Genomic DNA, 27,788 nt, shown 5'->3' on the forward strand with positions numbered 1-27,788 from the left:
AGGCTAGCACTTTGCACCAATGTTTGTAGAAGTTCTTTGTATTACGGACTGTGGTGTGTGTGTGTATGTGTGTCAGTGTGTCTGTCAGTAGCCTCTCCTGGCTTTCAAGGTCTCTGAGTCAACTTCATTTTCACAGTCTGACAGTGTATAACTGTCTCTCTCTCTGTCTCTGTGTAAGTGTGTCTGCCTCTGTGTGTCTAACTGTCTGTCTCTCTGTGTATGTGTGTGTTGTTTTCTAATTTATATTGACCTTGAGGATTTGGACCTAAGGACTGTGCCCACTGTCATTGCTCTGATCCATACATAGTAGTGTCCCAGTGACTATCATATAGTGGTGCATGTCTTTAATTCCAGGGAGGTAGAGATAGTCTATGCATTTAAGTGAAGCATGGTTTATGTAGCCAGTTCTGGGCCAGCCAGGCATGTATAGTGAGATGCTGGGAGAAAAAAACAAAACAAAAACAAAAACAAAAACCTAAACTCTTGCTTTTCAAATTTCCCATATTTTGCCCAGTTGTGAATTCAGCTCTTATACTGACAATGTTATATACCTGGTTCTCCTAGAACACACACCTGGGAGAGCAAAGTCATCTGACCAGATTCACATATGGCCTGTCCCTCTCCTCTGGATCTCCTGGGGATGGCACTATCTCCAGTGAATGTTGAAGATAACTTAGGTCACTCAAGTCCCTGGTGATGGTTTTGTGATGTGCTTTGACATGTGCATTTGCCAGAGCAGCAAAGAGGAAACATTTATTTATTTATTTATTTTTTCAGGTAGAGGAATTTAGACTCCTGCATTCTACTATGCTTATCTTTTACGCAGAATGCCCTAGGATATTATGGCATCGCACAGTGATCAGGTTCCAAATGGAAGGTCCTCACACTGTAGCTCTGCCTATGGAGGACCTGATGGGTCTGTAGCTCTCCCAGCTGCTCCAGGAGACACAACCTGTCCACCCCGCTAAGAAGGGAAGTGTTCTCGGCTTTCCTTGTTCTCTTTTCACCTCTCCTGTTCTGAAGGACAGTGAAGCCGAGAGTGTTTCAAATAAGTCAGAGGAGGAGAGCAGATGGTAACGTCCCTTCTTGAGAATTCCAGTCTTTGAGTCATAAACGGGAACTTTGTCTTGTCTAGAGCAACCTGCACAGAAAGAATTCTCTGCACAAGCCCAGGCTAGCACTTGTCCATTAATTGCCTCCCACTAGCACTTAATGTATTCAGGTATTCACTCAAGCCTCAGACCCACAGGGGTCTTCATTGCCTCTTCCACTGCACACAGACCCGGTCAAATCGATATTCTTACATAAGGTGATGGGGACAGCCATATTTTCTCTTCTTTTGAATTTTTTTGTTAGTATACACATTTTATATTCTGCCTTTAAAGCTATTTTTGCTGCACAGCTGCTTTGCTGAGACACAGACTCCCACGAGCTCTGCTCAGTCCAGCGTGTACCTGAATATCCTTTCACGGCATTTGATTCCTGTGGTCGGTCTCATGATGAGAGAGGAGTGTGCAGGGAGAGTGGAGATTCTTATTAAGCAGGTCACCCACGAATCTATCTTCATGCACTTCTTTATTAAAAATAGCAGAGAACATGATAATACCTAAGCGCAACCACTTACAGGAACTTTGCTTAAAGTTGTACATTTTCACTTACCATTTGGCGTTTCTAATGTTCTGTTGCATTCCCCCTCCCCCCCCCCCATACTCAAAAGAGCCATCTTCACCATTTTCATTCTGAATAAAGACTACAACTGATGCTGTACTGTTCATGGATCCTGCCTTTGCCCCTTTTCTGGTTCCTCCTTGTATCCCTGTTGCTGCTCTTGAAGGTGGACCACGTTGAAAGCAGACACAAGGTTAGGAGGAAAGGTATACAATAGACACAAAAGATTTTCCTTCAGTGTGGATATCCCATGAAAAACGAGGAGTCTGTGTTGGACCTATGTTGGAATTAATGAATGAAAGCTACAGCAGGATAGGCTTTTTATTTAACCCAAGAGAAATAATGATTCCACCCTGCCTGGGACAGACTGCATTGTGTATGGTAGGAGTAAACATTAGCCTATGGTGAATAGTGGGCTTCAAGCTAAATAACCATTTGCTAAGAAAAATAGTTCCAGAAATAACAGGTCCACATCAGCTGGACTGCTCAGTGGTATATGGTGTCTGAAATAATTACTGATTACTCCAGGCATTTGAAAATATGATGAAAGTTTTATATTAAGCACTTTGAAGGTATTGCTTTCTTTGATTCACTACCGTTTTCAACAACTGAAATCTGCTATAGTCTACAAACTGATGAGTTGAACAGAGACAAAGGAAGTTGAGTGATTCACCCCCACTAGGGCAGCACCAGTCCGGTGATGGTGCTGACTTAGTTGGCAAAGGGAACCATTTTGGCCATGCAGTGGAACAGTAATTTAGTTTTGCACAATCCAGTGGGTAAGGTGAGGGTGTTAAAGTAGCATGAACCCATTGTGACACTGAGCTGGTGGAGATTCTCTTGCCTGTCTGTGTGATACAGTCTGGCACAGGCTTCATCTGTTTCCTGTTTGTAGAAGGACAGTGAAGTGGATTTCTCTTGCACTAGTCTGTTCATTGGTAATAGGAGCCGCCTCATGGGCACGAGGGCTTGGGTTGCATTCTGATGGCTGGCGGGTTGGGACTAGATGATATGTTTATTTACCATTTATTTCAGTTGTAGTGTAGGGTGGCTAAGATGGCTTAATGGACCCTGAAATCCCTAAATATAGAAGGCAGCATGCATGCAAGATCTGCTTATGTTCCAAGGTGTGAGGTTAGAAGGAAGATTATTCTAAACTTTATAAAGTGTAGCCATTGAATTCAAATTGCATGTAAGGCTCCTGTGATGGTGTGTTCCTTGATTAAAAAAATGTTTATTGTAGAAACATTTCAAAACAGAATTATTACAAAACAGTGACCTAGCCTTTCTGAAACTTCACATATTAAAAAAGGTCCATGTACTACCGTGCATACGTGTGTGTAAACTTCTTTTGAATTCAGATTTGTGGCCCGTATCTTTGCTCTAGTATGAGGATGCATCAGAATGCTTTTGGCCTATTTCCTATTGTTGTATGAACTGGATACTTTGCAATTCTGTGATAATATGTACATCACATGTGTGATTATTTTGTCACATTAATCCCCAGAGAAACAAATCTGGTTTGTTTATGTAGAAAAAAAAAACCCAACTAAAGATGGATTCTTATCTCTTAAGGCCCCTCTGTTGGATTTTTATAGGCAAATCATCAACTCTTTATTACGTGGTTAGTTGGTATGATAACATTGGGGTTTGCAGAGACCTGCCATGGGATCCTGGCTTTTCATGTGCTCAGTGTTCCGCATAGTCATCAGAGTAACAGACTCCTTTTCTCCCCCTCCCCTGTTGGCTTTCCTTCAGCCTGATGAAGTCCTCCGATATCGACCAGGATTTATTTACCGACAGTTACTGCAGGGTATGCAGTGCACAGCTGATATCCGAGTCCCAGCGGGTCGCCCATTATGAGGTAAGGAGAGCCCTGCCCACTCAGCCGCAATGCTGACGTGGGACTTGAGAACCCTTGCTTTTGGAATTGTGAGCCTGTACAGTGTGAGTCAGTTATGATTGTCTTTATTGGGAATAGTGAGTAAAGGTTGGGGACACTATTCTGTGGCCCTGGCTACTTCCAGACTTTATTTATTAATATTTCAAGCCAGGTGTGGTAGCACATGCCTTGAATCCCCGCACTCAGGAGGCAGAGGCAGGTAGATCTCTGAGTCTGAGGCCAGCTTGGTCTACAAAGTGAGTCCAAGATAGCCAAGAGATCCTGTCTCAAAACACCAAAAGAAAATTATTATTATTATTATTATTATTATTATTATTATTATTATTATTATTTAATGTGTGCCTTGGCCCATAGAAATCCAATGGGCTTCCCTTCCTTGCTTTCTCTGTGAGGGAGTCCTGTCATCGCTCTTTTCTCTCTCTGTGAGGGACACATGTCAGCCAGATATACCGGTGAAGACAGGCTCAAATGCCCTTGCTAATCCCACAGGGAAACGTGGGTCTCAGTGTGGGTAGAGAGGCTTCCTCCTCAGATATCGTAAGTGTGGTCAGTGTCCTAAGTGTTCATCAGAATGTAGGAGTCTCCTGCAATCAGAGCCAAGTTTTAAACCCCAAATACTCTGGACAGGTCACTGTGGTCTTTTGCATGGGCCTGGGAGAAGCTCTTTGATCCTATATTGGCAGCAGAGGATAAGAAAAGAGGGGTTGTCCTATATTCTGGGGAGGAATGAGGTACCAGAAGGGGAGGGGAGGGAGTTGAGGACCCCAAGGCACTGAGTGCTGGCTGCATCAGGTATTCCAGTTTCCAAAGAGCATACAGCCACAAGAATAGAATAGGGGTTTTCAGGTGTTAATGACTTGTAAGGAAGCTTGGCTTACAGGGCTTAGCCAGCAATTTTTGTTTTTCATCTGATGAGTCTAATAAATGGCAGTTGTCACTCTCCCTCACTGAACATCTCTGGGCTCCATGTGCACCATGGAAATAACAATGACCGCACACTCATAACCCCGCCTACTCTACAGGGTTTTGTGATAACTGAATGCAACCTTTCATAGTGATCATGGAAATGTTTTGGAAACTGAGTGTGTCAAACATGCGAAATTCTTTCATTGCTGTTAATTTCCTTGCTGCAATGCTTTGGTGATGGCAAACAAGTATGCTCTTTGAACATCTGTGAAATCAACATCTGTGGAAAAACTCACGGGGGTGGTGGGGAAGCGGTTCCCCAGTGGCTACTCAAGTTCTCCATATAAAATGGTGTGGTATTTACACAGAACCTACACATGTCCTCCTGTATCTTTTCAATAATCATGCATAACACCCACCTCACCTCATTTGCATAGATTCAGTACAGTGCTGGCTTGTGGCAAATTTGAATTTTGCTTTTTCTGACTTTCTGGAAACCCCCTCCCGCCCCTCACTCTTGCTCTTGTTTGTGTGGAGATAATGAACCTGAGGGCTGATGCATTATTCTTTTGTCAAGAGGGAAGTGAGTGTTGGAACCAGCTAGAAGTGAACTTGTTTACCTGGAGCAGGACCTTTGCTTTGCAATTAACAGATTCTCTGATCTCTGTGGATATTGTTGATAAGTGCATAGCACTGTTACTATGAAATACCACTGAAGATCAAGGGGGTTTCCCGCTCTGAAACTGTGCACTCTCTGCATCAGGTCTTTTTGTTTTAATTTTACATCATTGTTCACGACATCTGAGGATAGACACTGTTTTGGGAACAGTCCCTGCACATTTTAAGTACTCTTAGCATTTGTGCGGTGGACAGGTCTCTTCCCTAAATACATGCTGGTGATGCTGACTGGGAGCTCCTATCTGAACCAGAACACTAATGCCGGAGTAGTTAGGACAACAGAACTGTGAAATATACAGACGACAGCAACAAGAACAACAACAGCAAAGCATCTTAGCGGCTTGGCTGAGAGTGTGGTTATTTTGGTCTCAGGTTCTCTTATTGATGTACCGAACTCTTGCTGTGGTGTAATCTAATTGTTTGTGGTACGTGTTAATTGGATGTAGCATTCACGAGTTAGGAGAAATAAAGCAATCAATAGATTCCCCCATCAGCAGTGTCAAACTTTGGCCGGCAACATTTAGCGCACCCCCACCTACCGTGGATGGGCACGGAGTGACGCCTATTTGCCTGCCCCTCACCTCCCTGCTACCAGAAACAGCCTGTGCGTTCTTGCTGCAGAGAGGGCGAGGCAGCGAGGTGACAAAGGCAGGGCCTAGGCTCCCTCTGTTTCTTGTCTCCCATTGTCCCTTGGTTTGGCACGCCTGTACTGTAGTGTGCCTCAAATCACCAGAAGCTGGTTGAAAACTGGCATTCTATCTGTCTGTCCTTTGGGTCCACACACAACGTCTGCTGAAATCAACTGTAGAGCAGGTTTCTCAGTGAGGTAGAAATTTCACTCTTGCCTGCCTCTTCCATTCAGGCTGGTAGTGGAGCACTCTTCCCTACAGGGGCACATTGGTGAGCCTGTGCTGTGTATTTCCAGGTGAGTATCAGTCCTAGTGTTAGATGTTAGAGGAGGTTCTGAACCAGTATGAGAAATGGTGTTCGTGCCCAAGAAACTCAGGAATTCCACGGAGAGGAAAAGCCACAGTGAGTTCCGCGTGACTCAGACACCCACATGACGATGCTCAGTACCAGATCTGAAAATCCCCCACAAGCTCCACAGAGCAACAGGCCTACTCTCCTACAAAAGCAGTTGTCAGTTCTTTCGCCACGTTGGCTCCTTGGGAAGACCCACCAGCCCTTGGGTGTAGCTTGTGTTTCTGGCCTGCATGAAAAGAAAAAAATGATCAAGCGCTGACATCCACAGCTCTCTGCTCTCTTACTGGGCGTGCAGTGTGACCACTGTTCCTTCTGCCACCGTGCCGTGTCTTATATGATGGATTTGGATCTCCTCCCATTGGGAGCTAATATAAACAAATTCATCTCCTCTCCCCGCAGGAACAGCCTTGAATTCTTTCCGATTGGTGAGCACGCGCTCTAAGAGTGGACAAAGCCACCAGAGGCATGTGCAACCCTTACTTCCCTGACCTGTGAATAAAACAGGTGTTAGCCCCCGCCCCTTCACTGTAGGGTAGCTATGAGGGTGATAATTCCCATCCTGGGAAAAGAGGGACTGGAGACAAAGGACAGTCAGTCGCTTGCAGCAAAGCTGGGGGTCCCAGAAGGCCAGGTACAGCTTTCTCCCTCTTAGGGGAGAGAGGAAAACTCCTTAAGTGGAATTTGACCTCCTCAGGAGGGGCTTCCCCCACTCAGGGGCCCAGGCACGCCCCTCCCCCACCGTGAGCTGCTTAATGGGACTCTCTCTCAGCAACAGAGCCTTATTCTGTACCTGCTTTCAGAGACCTGTGTGAGCTGGTAACCATACACTTCTCTCAGAAACAAAATCTCAGGGCCGTTCCTTATATTTTCCTTCATCCATTTGTCTATTTCTCCCCTGAGTTTGATTGTGGAAACCTCACGTTAATTTAAAAGTTAATAGGTGGAATGGCCCCATCCTTCAGCTCATTTTTGCTAAAAGCCTGGCTCACAGGGCTAAGAAATCTTATGGGATCTTCAACAACCCATGCCTTCCTCGGTCTCCTTCCCCTTCTCCCTCTCCTTATCTTCCTCCTCCCATCCTAGATCACATCACTGTCTGCCTGCCAGGAATATCAGACTCCATCAGATGGTTGGAAATGACGAGGACTGTGGATGATGTCAGAAGACTTTAGGGGCTAGCCCTTGTCATGCTACCACCCAGAGCTCAATCCCATGACTCTTTCTAAAAAGCTCTTAGACTTTTAATGAAAATACAATTACACTATTTCCTCCCTATCCTTCCTCTAACCATGTACCGACCTCTTCTGATTAGATAGCTTATGGTAGATACTTGACCTAATACTTGTATTTTCTGCTTTGCTTTTTAAAAATTACTTCTTTTAGTTTTTGAGATTTGTGTATATTTTCATCATCTCCCCTTCTCTTTCCTCACTTTAAATTTTCCCATATACCCCTCTTGCTCTCTTTCAAACTCGCAGCCTGTATTTTTCTTTAAATTTTTTTCCTGTTTTTTTTTTTTTTTCCAAGACAGGGTTTCTCTGTGTAGCCTTGGCTGTCCTGGACTCACTTTGTAGACCAGGCTGGCCTCAAACTCACAGAGATCCACCTGCCTGTCTTCCTGAGTGCTGGGATTACAGGTGTGCAGCTGTAATTGTTGATACAGACTAAACTTGTGCAGTCTGTATAATGTTACTTGTATGAATATTTTTACAGTTGACCATTTATATTAGTACACACACACAAAAAAAATCAGTGTACTTGACCCTGGGAAGTCTGTTTCATGAGCATGGAACTTTTTTCCCTTTTCAGTTATCTTTCTCTATTTTCTTCTTTAGACTTTAGAGTTTTCATTGTAGAGATCCTTCACGTCCTAGGTTAGTTCTTTTTTTTTTTTTTCTTTTTTCCTTATATATTTTATTTTCTTTGAGGCTCTTGTGTCTGCCCATTATCTTTCTTTCTCTGTGTGGTTTTGTTAGTATATAGAAATGCCCTCAACTTGTTTGAGTTCATTCTTAGCCCTGCTCCATTGCTGAATTTGTTCATAGGTTCTAGAAATTTTCTGGTAGAATTTTTGGTATCAATAATGTATCCTGTCACCTGCGAATAGGGATAGTTTGATGTCTTTGTATCCTATAGATCCCTTTAATTTTTCTCTCTCTCTCTCTCTCTCTCTCTCTCTGTCTCTGTCTCTCTCTTGTCTTATTGTTCCAGCCAGTAGCAATATTCTAGCACAATACTGAGAAGTGGTAGGGACAGTTGACAGCCCTGTCTCATTGCTGACTTCAATGAGATTGCTTTCAAGATTTTCCCTGTTTCAGAAGATATTGGTTGTAGATTTCTCACATCTAGCTTTTATGTTGAAATGTTTCTTTGCTCTGCATTTGGTAAGACTTTTTTATCATAAAAATATGCTGGATTTTGTTACGGATGTTTTCTTAATCTCTTGTGTGACTGTGTGGCTTTTTTGTCTTTAAGTCTGTTTATATGCTTTATTACATGTGTTTACTTCTGTGTGTTTGAATAATATTCCAGAGATAAAGCAACTTTGGCCATGGTGGATAATCTTTTTTTATTTATGTCTGTATTATTTTTGCATTTTTTTCTTTCAGCACTTTGAGTCTATGTTCAGTGGGGATATTGGTTTGTAATTTTCCATTTTAGTTGTGCTTTTACCTGGTTTTGGTGTTAAGGTGACACTAGCTTTGTAAAGGAAGTTTAGAAATACTCTTCTTTCTTTTTTCTTTCCTTCCTTCTTTCTTTGTTTGTTTTTCCTCTCTTTTTTCCTTCCTTCCTTCCTTTCTTTTTTGAATAATTTAAGAAGGGTTGTTTGTAGATATCTGAAAGTCTGGCAGAACTCTGCTGTGAATCCATCTTGCCCTGGATGTTTTTAGCTGGAAGGCTTTTTATTACTATTTAATCACCTTATTTTTATGGATCTGTTTAGGTTGTTGACTTCTTGATTTAATTTTGGACATTTGGCTGAATATAGAAATTTATTAGTTTCTTTTAAGATTCCAGCTTAATGGAATACATCTTAAGTTTGTTCCTTTTTTTCTTTCTTTTGGTTAGGCCAAGTGGTCAGTCATGCTTATCTTCTCAAAGAACTCACTCTTAGATGTACTGATTCTTTTAATTGTTTTCTTTGTTTCAATTTCATTAATTTCTGCTTTGAGTTTTATTATTTCTTGGTGTTAATTGGGCTTGACTTTGGTTTGTCCTTTCCTTTTGCAAATTTTGAGTTGTATCATTAAGTCATTTGTCTTCTTTCTGGTTTTTGAACACAGACACATAGAGCTCTAAGTTTCTCTTATAAGCCTCTTTTCAATGTGACCCAGGCTAGATTTGAGGGCTTTGGGAAGGTGAACAGAGGCAGCATGAGCTGACTCACTGGGCTAGACACTGGAGAAAGATGCTGTGCAGGCTAGTTTATTGTTAACGGGAGGCAAGATAGAGTCGCCTGGAAGGAGGGAACCCCAATTAAGAAAATGCTTCTACAGTATCAGAGTGTAGACAAGCCTATAGAGCATTTTCCTAATTAATGATTAATGGGAGAAGACCCAGCCCTATGTGTGTGTCTACTCTGGACTGGTGGGCCTGGGTTCTGTAAGAAAGCAGGCTGAACAACCATGGGAAGCAAGCCAGGAAATAGCATCCTTCCATGGCCTCTGCATCAGCTCCTGCCTCCAGGTTTCTGCCCTGTCTTGACTTCCTTCAGTGATGGACTAAAGTGTGGAAGTGTAAACCAAATAAACCCTTTCCTCCACAACTTGCTTTTGGTCATAGTGATTTATCACAGCAATAGCAATCCCAACTAAGACAGATGCGTATGATCTCTCTGGACTGAGAAGGTAGATGTTTCTCATTTTCTTTGACACCAAATTTGTGGCCGCATGCAGAAACTCAGACAAGAGTCCTCACTGTGAGCATATTTACTGTGTCTACTGTAGATATAGATACTACTGTTCTCTTTCCCTTTATCTTGATTTGTGTCATATCACTTAATTATTTTTTCTTTTATGTTAGAATCAGGTATATTTTTAATATGACTTAAGTATTTCAGAAAAATTAATGAGATATAAATACAAAGCATTTTTTATATATTAATGTTTTATTCATTTTGAAGCACTGACTTTACATAATTCAAAAATTAGTAAATATTAAATGGTGTATAATATAAAAAGTCACCCATTGATTCTTCTTTCTTAGTCACCCAGATGCACCCAGTTTTCTTTCTTTTTTTTTCTTTTGAGAGCAGATTTTTCCTTATTATTATTTTTTGATTTAAATTTATTTTTTAAAATTTATTCACACTACATCCAGATCATAGACCCCTCCCTCAACTCATCCTGATCCCATCCTTCCTCTCTTTCCCCCATGGCCCTCCCCTAGTCCTCAGAAAGGGGGAGCTCTCCTCCCCTACCAACTGACCCCAACATATCAAGTCTCATCAGGACTTGCTGCATCATCTTTCTCTGTGGCCTGGTAAGGCTTTTCCCCAGGGGAAAGTGATCAGAGAGCCGCCATTGACCCCTTGTCAGAGATGGCCCCTGTTCCCCTTACTAGGGAACTCACATGGAGACTGAGCAGTCTATAGGCTACATCTGAGCATGGGGCCTAGATCCTCTCTATGCATGGTCTTTGGTTGGTGCATCAGTCTCTGCAGGACCCTCCATGCCCAGATTTGTGGAGCTCCTGTACCCTCCAGGTCCTTCTATCCCCCTACTCTTCCATAAGACTCCATGCATTCTGTCCAAAGTTTGGCTGTCTCAGCATCTCCATATTGCAATATGAAAACTGAAACACTTTTGCATAAGAATGCAGTTTAATTCTCCCATATATGTTATATATATATTGTGACATAGATGTCTTTTATATGGCTGTAGAGACCAGATGAATTCCAGCGTTGACATTGGCATGGAAATGTCAATGATCCCAATGGCTCAGACCAATGGAAGTGGAAAAGCCTTCTCTGTGTGGGACTCAGGGGATGCCAAAGCTTTCCTCTAGTCCAAATGGGAGTGTCTAGGAATGACTGACAGTATATATAGAAAATATCAACCACAGCTTTCTCATTCCGGGTGACAGCATCCCGAGACTGTTTCCCTAAAGAAACTTCCTACCAGATTGGCTAAACCTGCCTCCTTGTTCAGCTCTATAAGACCTTGTCTTCTTATTATATAAAATAACCCCACCTTCTTGGTTCAGTTGTATAAAATAAACACAGTGTTACTCTAGGCACAGGTGGTAGCCTCCATCAGAACAAACACAGCCAACCTTATTCCAGATTTTCTATATGTGCGGCTGCCCTTTTTCATCTCCTCATTTCACAGACCAAACCATGTAGGGCACACACATGGCTATATCATGACTTGTAGAGAAATATTTACTGAATTGCCTTGTAATTCCTTGATAGCCTGGATGAAAGCCTGGTGGAAGACTTTAGTTTTCAGAACCCATTTACTGATGTATGTTACTTGGTTCTCAGATTCCCCACGCGTACAGCAATGTTCACTGATGATTTTTCTTCCAGAATTCTTTGCTTAGCATTCACCAGAAGATGAGTTCACTCCTGACCTGATTGTGATAAGGCATTTGGGTTTTTAAATTCTCCTATATGATTGGCCAAAGAGAAGATCCCAAAGGCTCTTGGCCCAACCAGTGGGCTTGTGTGTTGACCTAGAGCATGTGCCTAGCCTCACTTTCTTCCGATGTTCTGAGGTGTTGCAAACAGTGTGCTTCCCTGTTCTCTCTGATCTGAGAATTTAATTAGCTTCTTCAGGCTTTTACTAAGATGATTTAATTTGGAGTGTAATTTTTCTGCATTGAAATTGTGTCACTGTATTTACTTTTTCCGTTGCTGCAACAAAACAGCCAACCAAAGCAACTTAAGGATGGGAAGGTTTATTGTCGCTTGCAGTTTGAAGGACTCATCACGGTGGGGAATGAGTCCTCTCTGTGGGGGGTAGTGTGAGGCTCCTGGGCAGGAGGCAGAGAGGGATGGATGCTAGCGTTCAGCTTGCTTTATCCTTTTTATTTAGTCTTGGTCTCCAGCCCACGGAACACCGCTGCTTGCAGTGAAAATGGGCCTGCTCACCTCAATTAACCTAATCTAGACGACCCTTCTCTGAGTGCCCATAAACCAACCTAGCATAGATAATTTCTTACAGGCATATCTGGGGGTCTGTTTGCTAGCCAAGTATAGATTATGTAAATTGATAGTCAATATTCACCATCACAATCTCTTTCTTTGAGTGGCATACGCATGCACAAATGCCCGAAGTAGTTCCTGGTAGGGCCCCCTCTGTTCACCACCAGTAGCTTGCCTTTGCGCCTAGGGCAATCTCTTTCCATCATGCTAGCTGCTAAAAGCTCTTCCATTCTTTTGAAAGAGTTTAGGTTTTACTACTAAAGTGGAGAACTAGGCAGGAACTCTCTCCTGTGCTATGAGTGTTTGCCCTGGATAGTTTTATGTCAACATGACACAAGCTAAAGTCATCTGAGAGGAGGGAACCTCAGCTAAGAGAATGCTTCCATAAGATCAGACTGTAGGGTAGCCTGTAAGGTTTTTTCTTAGTTAGTGACTGATCGGGGAGGGCCCAGCATGTTGTGGGTGGTGCCATCCCTGGGCAGTGGTCCTGGGTTCTATAACAAAGCAGTCTGAGCAAGCTACAAAGAGCAAGCCACTAAGTAGCACTTCTCCCTGGCTTCTGCATCCACAACTGCCTCCGGGTTTCTGCCCTAGTTGAGTTCCTGTCCTGACTCCTTTGGATGATGAACAGTGATGTGGAAGTGTAAGCCAAATAAACCCTTTCCTCCTCATGTTGCTTTTGGTCATGGTGATTCATCACAGCACTATTCGCCCTAGCTAGGACTGTGCTCTGCCTTGGATCCAGACTGTGTGACAGCAGGACCTTTCCCCTGGACTAGGCAAGTGCCTCCTGTTTTCTGCTCTGCAACAGTCTAGCCGTTCATGTTGTCCCTTGCCATCAGCAAGTCTCTGAACCCAGCTTTCCTGGGTTATCCCTGCACAGTCCATGCCTCTACCTTATTCTCCTCTTAACTGCAGCCTGTCTGGGTGTTGTCGCTTGTTTTCTTTTTCCACTTCCTGGGGAAGCAAACACTGCCACCATTGAGCTCAGTTGGGAATTTTCTGTTCCTGCCCATTCCCTGGACTCACTGTTATTTTTTCTTCAGAGATGTTCTCAGTTAGCATTTCCCTAACGCAAGTCACAAGGCCGGACATAGTTCTAGCCAACTCCTTTGACACTCCTGCTTGTAGTTCCTGTAACATGGAAGACCACCTGTCCTTCCATCCTCCCTGCTCTTGCCTGTTCCTTCTCTGTATTCTGTCAGAAAATGGTTTTTATCAGATTACAATTTTTTCTGGTTTTCTTTTGTCTGAGGCTTTATTACAACATATTTATTGGAAACATTTAAAAATAGCATTTAGGTATGTGCCTAGTTTCATTATATTTTTAAAGTCATATATGAATCACTTCTTGGATTTTTGGCTAAGATCAGGTGTAACAAGATGTGTGTAAGTAAGCTTCACCCTCCTATTACCTCAGCACCCCCCCAAAAAAAAACCTAAATGAGGTCATCAGTGCTTTATCGAGATAGTTGTTATAACTTTACATGCTAGTGCCCAGTCAGTTCTATAGTTTCTGACTTGTCTATGAGACAGAGGAATGCAGATCTGTCCTATGAAGATCCATCTGAGCCTTCTTTGGCTTATGCAACAGTAGAGATGTGTGGCTTTGTCTAGCTGTGGGCTCCACAGTTGTCAGGGGCTTGTCTTTAGGTTAGATGCTGTAAGTGGCTTCTTTAAATTTTTCTCATTTATTTCTTGTGTTGTGTGTGTGTGCGTATGCACTCAAGGGTGGAGGTCACAGGGCAGCTTGAAGGAGTTAGTTCTCTTCACCATGTGCTTCCCAGGGTTAAAACTCATTTCTTCATCCTGGGTAGCAAGCCTTCACTCATTGAGCTATCTTGTGGGCCTGCCTCTTTGTATTTTATTATTGCTTTTTAAAATATGGTCAAGTTGCATAATTTCCTATTGGGCCATAGTGCCATATAAATTGTTGGAAAGAGTTTCAAAGACAGAAACTTAAGGGCAAAATTGCACTGCCTAGCATAGCCAACCTTGTGACTCTCTTCCCAGACAACCTGACTGAGTATAATTGTCATGGACATTCTTCTGCATTTCCTAGTGCTGAAGTCGCCCCACTGGATTTTAGTGTTTGAGTGTGAGATGGCTGAAAAGAGGGATAGCCGCCGGTGTTTTCTTCCATGGTGGTGAAGTTTGGACACAGCTGTGGTTTCAGCCATGAGTTGCACTCAAACTGACAATATATCGGCCATACTTCTGCACTGTAGACTGGTGCTGGACACTTAGTCAGAGCAGAGGCAAGACCAGAAGCTGAAACTATAGCCGGTGTCAAGGCAGAGGAACTCGTGTGTGTCTCTGTGTGTGTGTGTGTGAGTGTGTGTGAGTGTGTGTGTGTAAGATGGAGAATAACCTCTGCTGTTGTGCTCTCCTACAATTTTTAGATAGTCTCTTGCTCCATGCTGCAAATGCAAGGCTAGCTGACCTGTGAGTTTCCACTGTCTCCATCTCCTAGATCACCATAGGAACAGGATTATAGACTCCAGCTGCCACATCTGGCCTTTTATGCAAGTTTTAGGAATTTAAACTCTTGTCCTCATGTCCCCAACCCAATCTTTTTTCCTCCTCCTCTTCTCTCCCCCTTCTTCCCCGATCTCTCTTTCTCCCTCCCTTCCTCCCTCCTATCCTTTTTCCCCCTTCTTCCCTCTGCCCTTCTTCTTTTTGATGAAAGTATTGGCCTCAAACTTACTGTGGGACAAAGAATTCCTGATCTGTTGTAAGACATGTGATGCTACGCTCAGTTTAGGTGGTGTTGAGCATGCGCAGTTTATAAGCACTCTACCTACTGAGCTGTATCCCTAGAATAATCTGATTACACCTGACATGCTTTTTTATTTATTAATGTCCTTTAAAATGCATACAGCTTTGTGGGTATGGATATTTTTACATAAGTTTAAAAGTTTGGACAAGCTGTAGATTTAGAGAAAGGTTGTGGACCAATCTGGAATATTTCTGGATATATTCGACCCAGTTTCTTCCACTGTTAACATCTTCCAATACTACAGTAAATTTGGCATCCAGTGGAGCAACATGGATGGATTGTGCTTCGATAGCATACATTCTCAAGTAGCAAGTCTGGACTATATTCAGCTCTCCTTAGCCTTCATTTTCATCTACTCTTCCTGTGCCAGGAGTCCATCCAGCCTTTCACCTTACGTTCAAGCACCTCATCTCCTATGGCTCTTCACACTGTGACTTTTTTTTTTTTTTTTCAGACCTCCAATAGATTTAAAAGCCTCTCCACTAATGAGGGTTACTGGCCAGGTGTGTTCAGCAGACTGACAGGCAGGATAGTCGGTGTTTGTGTTTCTCTTCTGTCCTGTGTGTTTGTGGAGGGGAAGCTTCGCACAGGGGCGGAGCGAGCCTCTTACAACAGTGCAAGGTGCCAGCACCCTGAATTCAGGCTGGTGCTGCCCTCCATGCTCTTGCGGAGAGAGTGTCTGTGCAATTCTTTACTGCAGCATTGTTCCTTCTTCCATCTCCCTGGTGTGGTCTCTGGCAGAAGATCACGACGAGAGTGCAAGGATGGGCTTTTCGTGTGTGCAGATGGCTTTATGATGATGGCAAATTCTTCTCACCTTGCTGTTTTGTTCAGCAGTTTGTTTTCACGTACACATCTGATCCCTTGCTTCTGATGGTTGCACAGAACTCTGTATGGGAATTGGTTAAATTTTAGTTTTCCCATTCTTTTAGGGACAGGCATCCACATTGTTTCCAATATCCCACAAATACACTGCTTTGACAACTGTCTCTAACAGATTTCCTGGAAAACTGCTCTGGAGTTGATGGTGAGTGGATACACAACACAATGTGGAAATTCTTCATCCTACAGCATACCGGTTGGCAGAATTATTTTTTCTTGATATAGGACCTCAGTATAGGCTGGATTGAACTTGCTATGAGGTTGACTGTGACTTTAAACTTGTCATTTTCTTTTCTGTGCCGTCCTCTAGTGCAGAAAGTCTAGGTATGCGCCACTGTGCATCGCTTATGGGTTGCTAGGGATCTGATCCCAGGGCCTTATGCATGTTAGTAAGTGCTCTAGCAACTGAATGTGACAGGACATCTTAGTTCTCAGTTTGATGAAGCCTTAATGTCCTACCCATGGTACATGAAGGTCCTCATATTGTTGCATGCCTGTCAATAAGCCAGCATTCTCATTTCCCCTAAGCTACTCGGCATTTCACATATTTTTATCTTAAATTGTGTCCCGTAATGACAAACTTTATAATAACGTTTGGCTGCTTCTTAACCATTTAGTTTTTCTTTTTTTCCTGATTTCTATTCATATTCTTTGTCTGTTTTTCCATTGGTTTCTGTGGGTTTTCTTTATTTGTTCTCGTATATTTTTCTTGAGTTTAGGTACTGTAAATATCTGTGCCCATTCTATTATATGCACATGGTTGAGTTTTGATAATTTTAAACTTGTTTAATTTTGTGATTATTTTCACAAAAAATGTAAGTATTTTCTCTCAATAGATTATAACAACACTGATTGCTCTCTGGGCTGAGAAGGATTTTCTAAATACAAGTTATTATTGCTGTTTAAATTGACATCTTATTGGAGATTATTTTTTTATTACATCATCTATGTTTTCTTTACCTTCCTCTTCCTTCTCCCTTTCCTTGGTTTGTGCGCCACCCTGTTTTGCTCTTCCTGAAGGATTTGTCTGTGTTACACTCACCACACTTACTGAGTGACGCTAAGTACAGTTTTTGCTTTGTAGTTCCTCTGGCAATGAGCAATGTAACTTAAAGCCTATCTGTGTCAATATGAGTCAAGGTGAGTTTTTGGCTTTAGACAAATACATTTTCAACCATTAGAAGGATGTTAACATTTCTTGCCAAGCTCTCTCTTGAATTATCTTGTAGTAAAACGTCAAAACATGTGCTCTTTTAGTTTTCAGCTTCAACCATAAGCTATGCTTTCATTAGCATATTTTACTCGCAGAGTGCAATTGTGTTCTGTTTGGAAACCTTTATTCTTTCAGGTGTTCCTTTGTTCCAAAGGTAAAAAAAAAATGTTTTATTTTGTTATAAGCATCATAATGCATGCTTTCATGTTGTCAGTGACATATCTAACTCCTGCCCTCCTGGCTATCATCCCCTCCTGTCTGCTCTTCATCTGGGTAATTGGGTTGATCCAGAGATATGACTTTACCTGTACAGATCCAAATCTGCCTACAGTGTACTGTCTCATTAGGAGCCCTTTCTGCTTTAAGGGCTGTTGGACTTTGATCATGTCACTGTCAACAAATTAGTTAAGTCAATGTTCTCTGATACTATATATAGGGGTAAGAACAGAAGCAAATGGCTTTGAAAGTCTAGTGCTGAACAAGCCAGACACTGAGGTGCCTGCAATAGGCTTTGGCTCTTTAAGAACCCAGATATCCTTGGACTGTCTAGCAGACCCACAACACTGGTAATGATATTTATGTACTGATCAATTTTTTGATTCTGCTAAGCTGATGTCATTGAGCTGCATGACATTTAGATTTTATCATGAAATGTTGTCCGAGAAGAGGAATATTAAACTATGTCACAGCACTAGCACTGGATAGACCAGGCTTAGAAGGACACAGTGATCAGTTTTGTTCTCTATGTCCATCAGTCAAATAGTATCAGATCCTGAAAGAGGGGTGGCTTGCAAGTATTTCTGGTCATTTGAATTGGGAGCCTGACAATAAACAATACTGAGGGGTGCCTGCATTTATCCCCCGATGAAATTTTAGAATTTCTACATTGTGTAAAAGCACTATCATAAGCCCATTTTCCTATTTTATAGACATTTCTAGATGAAAAAGGCAAAAAAAATCTATTTATTTCAGGCAAGAGTTAAGACATCAAGACTTGAGAGGTGGCTCAGTGATTAAGAATGCTTGCTGCTCTTGTAGAAGACTAGAGTTCAGTCCCCAGCACCCACATCAGGTGACTCACAGCCATGTGTAACTCCATCCCCAGGAGCCCTGCTATCCCCTTCTGGTCTCTTAGAAGGCATTTGCATGCAGGTAGTGTAGGACCTACCCTCAAATGCAGACAGACATATACATAAATCTACAAAAAAAGAAAGAAAGAAGAAAATAAGAAAGAATTCAGTTCTTAGAAACAAGGAAGTCCAGGGCAGCAGAGACTCCATCTGTACCGAAGAGAGGATTGTAATGGCGGGGCAAAGCACGAGTGTTTGAGTCCTCAGAGACAGGACGGCCTGTTTGCAAGGCAGATGAGACTACCCAAGCAAACGTGAAGATAATGGAAAGAATGGTCTGTGTTTTTCCTTTAGACTAAATTTGTATTTACGATAGAGCTAATAATTTAAGTACAGCAGTTAATTGTTCCCGATGCAGAATGAAACCAGCCTTGGGCAGCACATGTCTCAGTGGCAAAGCTGCTTACAGTTAAGAAATCTTAAATGCAGACTATCAAAGCAGATGCTGAGACTTATGGCCAACTGTTGGGCAGAGTGCATGGAATCTTATGAAAGAAGTGGGAAATAGTAAGATCTGGAGAGGACAGGAACTCCACAAGGAGAGCAACAGAACCAAAAAATTTGAACACAGGGGTCTGTCCAGAGACTCATACTCCAACCAAGTACCATGCATGGAGATAACCTAGAACCCTTGCACAGATGTAGCCCATGGCAGTTCAGTGTCCAAGTGGGTTCCATAGTAATAGGAAGAGGGACTGCCTCTGACATAAACTGATTGGCCTGCTCTTTGATCACCTCCCCTTGAGGGGAGAGCAGCCTTACCAGGCCACAGAAGATGACAATGCAGCCACTCCTGATGAGATTTGATGGACTAAGATCAGAAGGAAGGAGAGGGGGACCTCTCCTATCAGTGGACTTGGGGGGCATTCCTGAAGAAGGGGAAGGGAAGGTGGGACTAGAAGGGGAGGAGGGGTGGTTATGGGGGGGATACAAAATGAATAAAGTGTAACTAATAAAAGTTAAAAAAAAAGAAATCTTGCTCTTTTGTGTTGAGATTTCTGTCGTGTTTGGGATGGTGAAGAACTCCTCTATCATTGGCTGCACTGAGTTTAAAAGAAACAAAGCAAACTCCAGTGGTGCATTGTGATGTCTGTCCCCACACAGGCTTAGATGTTTAAACAGTAAGGGCCCACGTGAGCATTCAGAAAGCACACAGTGATGTTTCTCACGCCTAGCTAGAAAGAATCTACAGATTCTTGAAGGCCTTCAGACTTTTGTCTTTTGAAGATAATTCTTACTGCACATAGTTTTACAAGATTATTCTGTGTTGACAGTCACAAGGCATGGATTTTGGAAAAAAAGATTTTTCTTGAAGAGATTTATTTGATCCATGAGAAGTTTGTTCATGTGAACACTTGAGAATGTCTTTTTTCTGGTTTTAAGAACTATTGGTTCAAACTATATTATGGAATGATGAAGTGTACCATCTGGTCATTCCATTTTTATCTTTATTTAAAATTGTATTTTTAAAATAAAGTATTAACTTTACGTATCACTCATGTTTCGTGTGATATTTCCGTATATACATGCAATATATACTTACCAGCACTTTGTTCTCAGGCCCTTACTTCCAGCTCACCCCAGTTTCTAATCATCACCAATTTACTTGAAGTTGATGCTCTGTAGCTTTCACACAAGAGAATGAACATAGCATGCTCGGCTCTCTGGGTCTGGCATATTTGTTGAGCATAATGGTCTTTAGTTCTATTTATTTTGTTACAAACATAAGGCTTTTATTTTTAATTTTTTAAATGTTATATTCATTTGTGTATTCATTCATGTGCCCGCGTGCGCACACACACACACACACACACACACACAAATATATATAATATTGTGTGCTAGTAGAGCTAGGTTTTCAGACGTCAGCTTAAGTTGCCAGCACAGTAGTAAATGCCTTTCTGCACTGAACCATCTTGTCAGTGCCAAGCCTCTCCTGCTCTATGGTTGGATAAAAATCGTTCTTGGATAAGATGCCCATTCATTGGTCTGTACTTTAGCCATGTGGGTATCCTTCAATAAGTGTGCATGTCTCCTTGCTATGCTAATTTCATTTCCTTGGACATATACCTAGAAATGAATGGGAACGGTGAATTGCACAAATGATACTATAGCTTTTTTTTTTTTAAGTTTTCTTGGGGAACATCTATAGTTTTTTTCATATTGATTGTGCCAATTATACCCTTACTAATAATGTATGAGCTACCATTTTCCTGCAGCATTACTAGTATTTGGTGTGTGTGTGTGTGTGTGTGTGTGTCCGCATACATATTTTCCTTATTGTTTTTCGTATTTTAAGGCAGGGTGTTACTATGTATCACAGGCTGACCTCGAAGTTGGGCAGAGCCTCCTCTTTCGTCATGAAAGCTGAGATTGCAGCCTGCATGCCTGCTTTTAGTTTTCACTTTAGTAATAGTCATTCTAGCAGGAGTAACATGATGTATCCCTATTATTTAAATTTTCGTTTTCTTGATGCTTAATGGTATTAAGTATTTTTACTTTTTCCCTTTAAATTAAATTTCTAGTTAGCATGCAAAGTAAGAGTGTTCATTGCGGCACATATGTGTGTCTGTATACTATTATATATATATAATACCCAGAATACTCTATTGTCATTTTTTCTCCCCGTTCTCCCATAACCCCTTTCTTTCTCTTGCTGGCTCCCCTTCCTTCTCCCATGTCCCCATTGCTTTTGTGGCACAAATATTTTATAACCCTGTCTTGTTTCCTGCTTTCTTTAAATCTGTTTCCTCCCCTCTCATAGCCACCCCCCCCCCCACACGTGTGCACCCAAATCTGGGAGTTACAGATAAAGAGAAAGCATGCAGTGCTTTTCTGAGTCTGGTTCATTTCCCCTAAATGGCAATGATTTTCCATTCCGTCCATTTTCTTTCAAATGTCATAATTTCATTCTTGACAGCCGAATAAAGTTCTATTGTGTATGTATAGCCTGATTTTCTTTATCACTAATATGCTGATGATATCTAGGCTGGCTCCATTTCCTGGCCTACTGTTAATGGCACAGTAATAAACATGTTTCTGCAAGTGTGGCTGTGGTATGTTGACTGAGAATCTTTGTTATATAGGCAGGAACAGTAGCGCATGCTCTCGCTCTCCTTTTGGGTGTTGATGAACTCATTTCCCGTAGTAGTTATACCGGGTACCCCTTTCTCCACATTCTCACTAGTAATATCGCTTCCTGGATCACATTCATCCTGTGCAGGGTGAGGTGAAATCTGAGAGCTGTTTTGGTTTCTGCTTTAAGGGTGTTGAAGACTCTTCAGGTATTTCTGGTCCATCTGTGTTTCTGCCTTTGAGAACTGTCAATTCAGTTCATTGGTCTAATGAGTGACTGTATAATTTCATTTCAGTGCAGTTTAATTTTTAGAGTTCTTTATGGTTTCTAAATATTAATCCTCTCTCTGATTGTAAGAATATCCTCCATCCTATAGGCTATGTTTTCACTTTGCTCACAGTTTCCTTTCCTGGGCAGAGAGGGAGACCTTTAAATGTCATGCGTTTCCATTTCTTAATTCTTAAGGCTATTTCCTGTGCTGTCCTATGCTATCAGAATATCCTTGCTTGTACCTGTACCTGGAAGTGTTTTTCCTGTTTTTCTCTAGTAGTTTCAGAGTTTCATGTTTTACATTAGGCTCTTCGATGAATTTTGAATAGGTTTTCCTGCAGATCGACAGATATGGGTGCCATTTCATTCTCTTACACATAAATGTCTGATTTCCTCATCACAATTTGTTGAAGAGCTTTTGTTTGGTAAGAGTTTCAACACCTTTGATGAAAATAAGGTGACCTCAATTGTATGGCTTTGCTTGTGGGACCTCTGTTGTATCTCATTGGACTCCATGGCCATTACTATGCAGCACCATTCTGCTTTTGGTGTTATGATTCTGTAGTGTGCCACTTCAGGTCAGGCCTTGTGATGCGTTGTGCTTCCTGCTGAAGCTGCTTGCATACTTGGGATCTCTTGTGCTTCTACCCCCACATGAGCATTTTTTCCTGGTTCTGTGAAGACTGTTGGCATTTTGTAGGCATTGTACTGAGTTGGTAGATAATTATTGGGGATAGGGTATTTGCATATTATGAATTCTGCTGATCTGTAAGCATGGGAGGTCTTCTTCAATTTCTTTTTTTTTTTTTTTTTTTGCATGGAGGTTGTTTACCATGTTGTTTAGATTTCCTTTTAGATGCTTCATTTTTTGAAGCTGTTGCGAATAAGACCACCCCCATCTCTTTATCAGCACGTTTGTTATTGGTATACGGAAAAGGTAATGATTTTCATATACTGTTAATTCTGCTAATCTGCCCACATGTTTAGCAGATATTAGAAGCTTCTGGTGGAGCCTTTAGTCTTTTAAGTAGAAAATCATGAGAGTTTGGGGACAAGGAATAGAATGTACTGACTTGGGAGCATTTGGTTACTTGGTCCCCAGTTGGTTGCTGTTTGGAGAAGGATTAGGTTGCTGAAGAAAGTGTGTCTCTGGGCATGGACTTGGAGGCTTCGAAATATTGACACCATTTTGAATTGTGGATCAAGCTGTGAGCTCTAGGCTGCTGCTCCAACATCATGCTTGTCTGCCTCCTGCCATGCTCCCTGCCATGATGGTGATGTACCCTTAGTCCTCTGGGATCATAAAACCCACCTTTGGTAGCTTGCTTTGGTCACGACGCTTAACAGAGTAATAGAAAAGTAACTAAGACAGACATTATCTGTTTCCATTTTTTTGATGTTTTGCTCACTGTTCTTGTATCTGTATTTATGAGAAGTAGCCAGCTGGAGGGTTTTTTTTTCCCATTTTTTCTTTGCTGTGTTTTAGAATTGGGACATTGCTGTCCTCAGAAAATGAACTCAGTGTCTTTAAAAGGTGTCTTAAGGAATGGATAAAATTCCTTCTTAGATGGTAGGTAGAAATTGTCAGCGAATCCATGTGCACTTTCTGTTTTGAGAGAGAATTAATTCAATGATCTCAACCCCAACAACTTCTCTGGTAGACATCAGCCTCCTCCCGTTGCTTATTTCTTCTTGGGGGGGGGGGCTTTTGTTAGATTGTGTCTTTCAGAATTCCTCTGTTGCATCCAGCCCATCAGTGTTGATGGCAGTGTGCACACTGCTCCTTTACTGTCCCTTTGGTGTCCATGTGTCTCCGCGATACTTTATTTTCCACCTCTGATATTAATGGTTTGTGTCATTCCCTCCTTTGTTCTTTGCCTAGCTCAAGGCTTTGTAATTTTATTGATCTTTTCAAAGGACAAGCTTTTGGTTTTGATGATTTTCGCTGTTAATTTTCTGTTTTTCATTTCATTGATTTTTTTTTCTTTGCCCTAAATTTTACATTACCCTTTTTGGATTAATTTTTTTTTGTCTGTATTTCCCTAATTCTGATTCTTTCTTTTTAAAAATAATTTATTTACTTTTATTTTATTTGCAGTGGTGTTTTAGGCAAACATGTCGATCCCTGTGTGGATCACTGGAACTGGAGTTACAGACAGCTGTAAACTGCCATGTGAGTGCTGGGAATTGAACTTGGGTCCACTGGAAGAGCAGGCAGTGCTTTTAGCCACCGAGCCATCTCTCCAGCCCTAAAGCTGAATCTTAAGTGACTGATTTTACAACTGTCTTACTCTTTCTTGCCTTTCTTCCTCATTTCCGATTGTCTTCTTCCTTTTTTTCTTTCCCTCCTTTCTCCATTCTTTCCTTCCTTTTGTTCTTTCTCACCCCTTCCCTCCTTGAACTGAAGGTGTTTCACACACTGATCAAACACTCTTATCTGTGATTGCTTCAGATAGGCTCTTGGTATGTAGCTCAGGCTGGCCTTGAACTTACAACCCTTTGGCCTCTGTCTCTCAAGTGATGACATTACAAGCACACATTTCTTTCGTTTTCAAAATATATATTCAAAATCATATTTTTCTCTAAGACTATGTATGTTCTTATGTATATTCATAATATGTATTCAAAATCTTCACTTTTCTCTAAGCACTGTTTTTAGCACAATTTGACAAGTTGTTTATATTTTCATTTGTTTAAAATAGCTTGTTTGTATATTTTATTTTTTATAAAGCTTTTATTCATTCTTGGAGAATTTCATAAAATATATTTTGGTCATATTCATGCCCACCTCTCCAATCCTTTCTGTTTCTCCTGACTCCCTTTATCATCCTCTCTGTTTTTCTCTCTTACAACCGTGAAGTGCAGTGTGCGTATTTCTGGGAGAGGACTGGCCTTGTGAGTTTATACCTGGAGTTCTTTAGACTGCAGGTTTGAACTCCATGAGGCCCCAGGTCAATGCAGTGAGTGTAGTGGCTAACAGATTGGCAGGTAGGAATGGCTCAGTGTTGGGGGGGGTTCATCTCAAGTGAAGGCTTCAGGTTAGGCTCCAGGCAGTCCCTGTGCCCACTGTAAGGTGGCCAACACTCGCTGGGCAAAGTCAAAATGGCTTTCACTTTAATTTGAGATTTGTTTTTTGACCAGCATGTTATGTAGGCTTGCTTTGTTTAATCCTCTACTATCTGGGGGGGGGGGGGCTTTAGAGATCATATTTTTTTTTCTGTTATGACTTGTTGCTAGTTTAATTTTCATTTTGGTCTAAAAGTAGATATTGTGGATTGTGAATTACTGAAAATGTGGTTAAGGTGTATTTTATGGTCAAAATTTCTTGTACTTTGGTGAATATATTCTACATTTTGGAGAAGAATGTGCCTTGTGCTGTTAGTGGCTGGAGTAGTCTATGCATAGATGTCCACTGATGCTTCTCTCTTTACCTCTGTCCCCACTGATCTTCTTCTTGCTGGAGGTTTTCCCTCCTGGTAGAGGTGTGCTGAACTATTCAGCTATAATAGTGGATTGGCTGTTTCTTACAGCTAGCTCTGTCCATTTTAGTGCTCTTTTTATATGTGCTCACATTCACATTAGTTTAGTTGCTGTTAGGTGTATGCATGCTAAGGACTCTGGGAGATTATCCTCTGAGCTGTTGGCAACGCCTGGCATTACTGGTAACTTTGCTTGCTCTCAAGTCTGCTCTTTATGAATTAATTCCATTCCATTCCAACTTTCTATCTTTCTTTCTTTCTTTCTTTCTTTCTTTTCTTTCTTGTTATAGTCTATCTTCATAGACTATTTCTTCATAGTTTATTTTCAGCTTATCCATGTCTTTTTGGATTTTTTTGTGGACTTCTTCAATAAAACACAACTCTTATTTCTTGATCTAGTCTAACAATCTCTCTTTTAGGCCTCTGAAGTGCAAAGTTACTGATAAATCAGTATGTAGCATATTTGCCTCTGCCCTTTTTGTTCTTGCATGATTTTTGTATTTTTTCTTTTCTCTCTTCCTCTCTCATTAATGCAATATTAATGAAATATCAAAAATATTAAAAACGTCACTTTTTTTTTCTAACAAGTAAGTTCCTCGGATAACTGAATACTTCATAACACCAAAATAACCGTTGTGTCTCCCATTTCTCCTGTGTACATTCTTGCCAGTTCTTTTATTTATGCGGGCTTGTGTGAAGCTAAGCACACCACTGCCCTTACTAATTTTCATAAGCTGCTAACTATCAGAATAATTAGAGAAAATAAAGTTTTAAGTTTATTTTCTTCAGTGCCTTTCTAGATCTGAGACTTAGGTCTTTAAGTTTTGCATCTGTAGGTTAATGATACATGTGTGCTGGTGTGTGTGTGTGTGCATGTGTGTGTGTGGTGGTTGTATGGACATGTGTGCCACAGCAATTCTGTGAAGGTCTGAGGATAGTCAGTTTGTTCTCCTCTCTTACTAAGTGGGTTCCAGGTATCAAACTCACTCATATTGTTGGTCTTTGTGGCAAGCAAGCAAGCAGCTTTACCTTGGGAGCCATTTGGCTGCTCCTCCTAAATTTTTGTAAATCTGCAAGTTTTGAATAGTTGTTTTACTTCTGAATTTTGATTTAAAATCATTCATGGGTCACTGAGAGCTCCCAAGAAGAAGTTTCATTGGTGGAAAAAGAAACATGTAAAATTGGGATTAGAAATAAAAATTCTCTTTCTCTCTCTTTCTGCTTCTTGCTGTCTCAGCCATTCTGCCTTTATATTAGAGGACAGAGAGATCAGAAGTGTTGCATCTATATCTGAAAAGAACTTGTTATTTAAATTTTCTACCTATCCTGTCTGTCTATCTATCTATCTATCTATCTATCTATCTATCTATTTATCTATTTATCTATCATCTATCATTTATGTATTTATCATCTATCTATCTAATATCAATCATCTATCAATCAATTTATCTATTAATCATCTATTTATTTATCATGTCTGTCTGCCTCTATCTATCTATCTATCTATCTATCTATCTATCTATCTATCTCTATCATCTATTTATTTATCATCTGTCTCTATCTTCTGTCTGTCTATCTATGTATCTATCTATTCTTCCCATCTGTCTGGTCATTTGTCTGTTTAATTATGAGTGAAGGAAAATATAACCTTAGGCTGAAAGGCAAAGTTAGATAAGCTGGGAACATGTTATATTCCCTGTCCATGGAGAAGACTGAGCTGAAAAGCCCCATGAAGGAGCAGAAGCAAAGTACATTCTCCCTGGACTGGAGACTCGGTAGGGAGAGTGGAAGGGGATCTGTGTGCTGCTGAAAGTGCCTAGAACTTGAACTTTATCATTTATGATAACTCCCCTGTTGATATGCACCGAAGCTAGAGAAATGAATAATGAGAAAAAATCCACAGCAGCGGGAAAGGTAGAAGAAACTAATCTTGGCTCAATACAGGTCTAGGAGGGCGCAGTAGAATACCTACTTGTCTGAGCCACCCAGAGTTGGAAGTGCAGGCTCAGGTGGACTTACACAGCTTATGGAATAAGGTGACTCTTCAAGGTAGACTCAGTCAGTCGGGACAGTTTTTTACTGGTTTCTAAGTGCTTTTTTCTGCTTTTTAAAAAAAATTTAATTTTTTTTTTTTTTAATTTTTTGCCAGTGTCTCTGTTTTATAAGGCTTGCAAGCAGGGCTTGTAAAATAAGATGTCCTGCTTACTGAGTCCTGTCGCACATTGACAGCCTGGTACTAGGGCTTTGGAGCAGAGCCATGCAGATTGCAAGAATATTTCCTCCATGGGCTTGACAAGTCTTTGCTGGGGGAGGGGACATGAACAATGGGAGGTTCTTCCTGAGTGTGTCATGAAGTTGCAGTTCCAGGCTCTGAGCTCATCTGCACACATTCCAAGTTCTTGGAAATGCCCATAGGCTAAGAGGAGGCGCAGGGTTATTCGAGCACATGGCACCCTTTCTTCTTCTGCTGGGAGTGGCTGGGCTGTGCCTAGGAAAGCAGGCCAGATTCTACAACTTAGCAAAAGCCTTGGGTCTCTGTCTCTTCCCCCCAGCACCTTGACCTGTTTCTTAGCTGCCCTTTGGATACTTGGGTCTGGAATTCAGGATCAGGATCCTTCCCCTTGTCTAGTGGCTGCGTGAAATTCTAATGCAGGTACCAGCGATGCAGAGAG

At 41.4% G+C, this 27,788-nt stretch overlaps 1 protein-coding gene across 2 annotated transcripts in view; it reads left to right on the plus strand.

Annotated features, from left to right (window-relative positions):
• Positions 1-27,788, plus strand: part of Zmat4 (zinc finger matrin-type 4) — a 404,848-nt gene that overhangs the window by 72,053 nt on the left and 305,007 nt on the right. For both annotated transcript variants that reach the window (XM_060381492.1, XM_060381490.1), the window contains exon 2: positions 3,427-3,532. In XM_060381492.1, coding sequence (XP_060237475.1) covers positions 3,431-3,532 — 102 coding nt within the window. In that variant the 5' untranslated portion in view covers positions 3,427-3,430. The remainder of the gene's footprint in view (positions 1-3,426; positions 3,533-27,788) is intronic.

This window comes from Meriones unguiculatus, chromosome 4 (assembly GCF_030254825.1).
Source record: "Meriones unguiculatus strain TT.TT164.6M chromosome 4, Bangor_MerUng_6.1, whole genome shotgun sequence".
Taxonomy (NCBI): Eukaryota; Metazoa; Chordata; class Mammalia; order Rodentia; family Muridae; genus Meriones; species Meriones unguiculatus.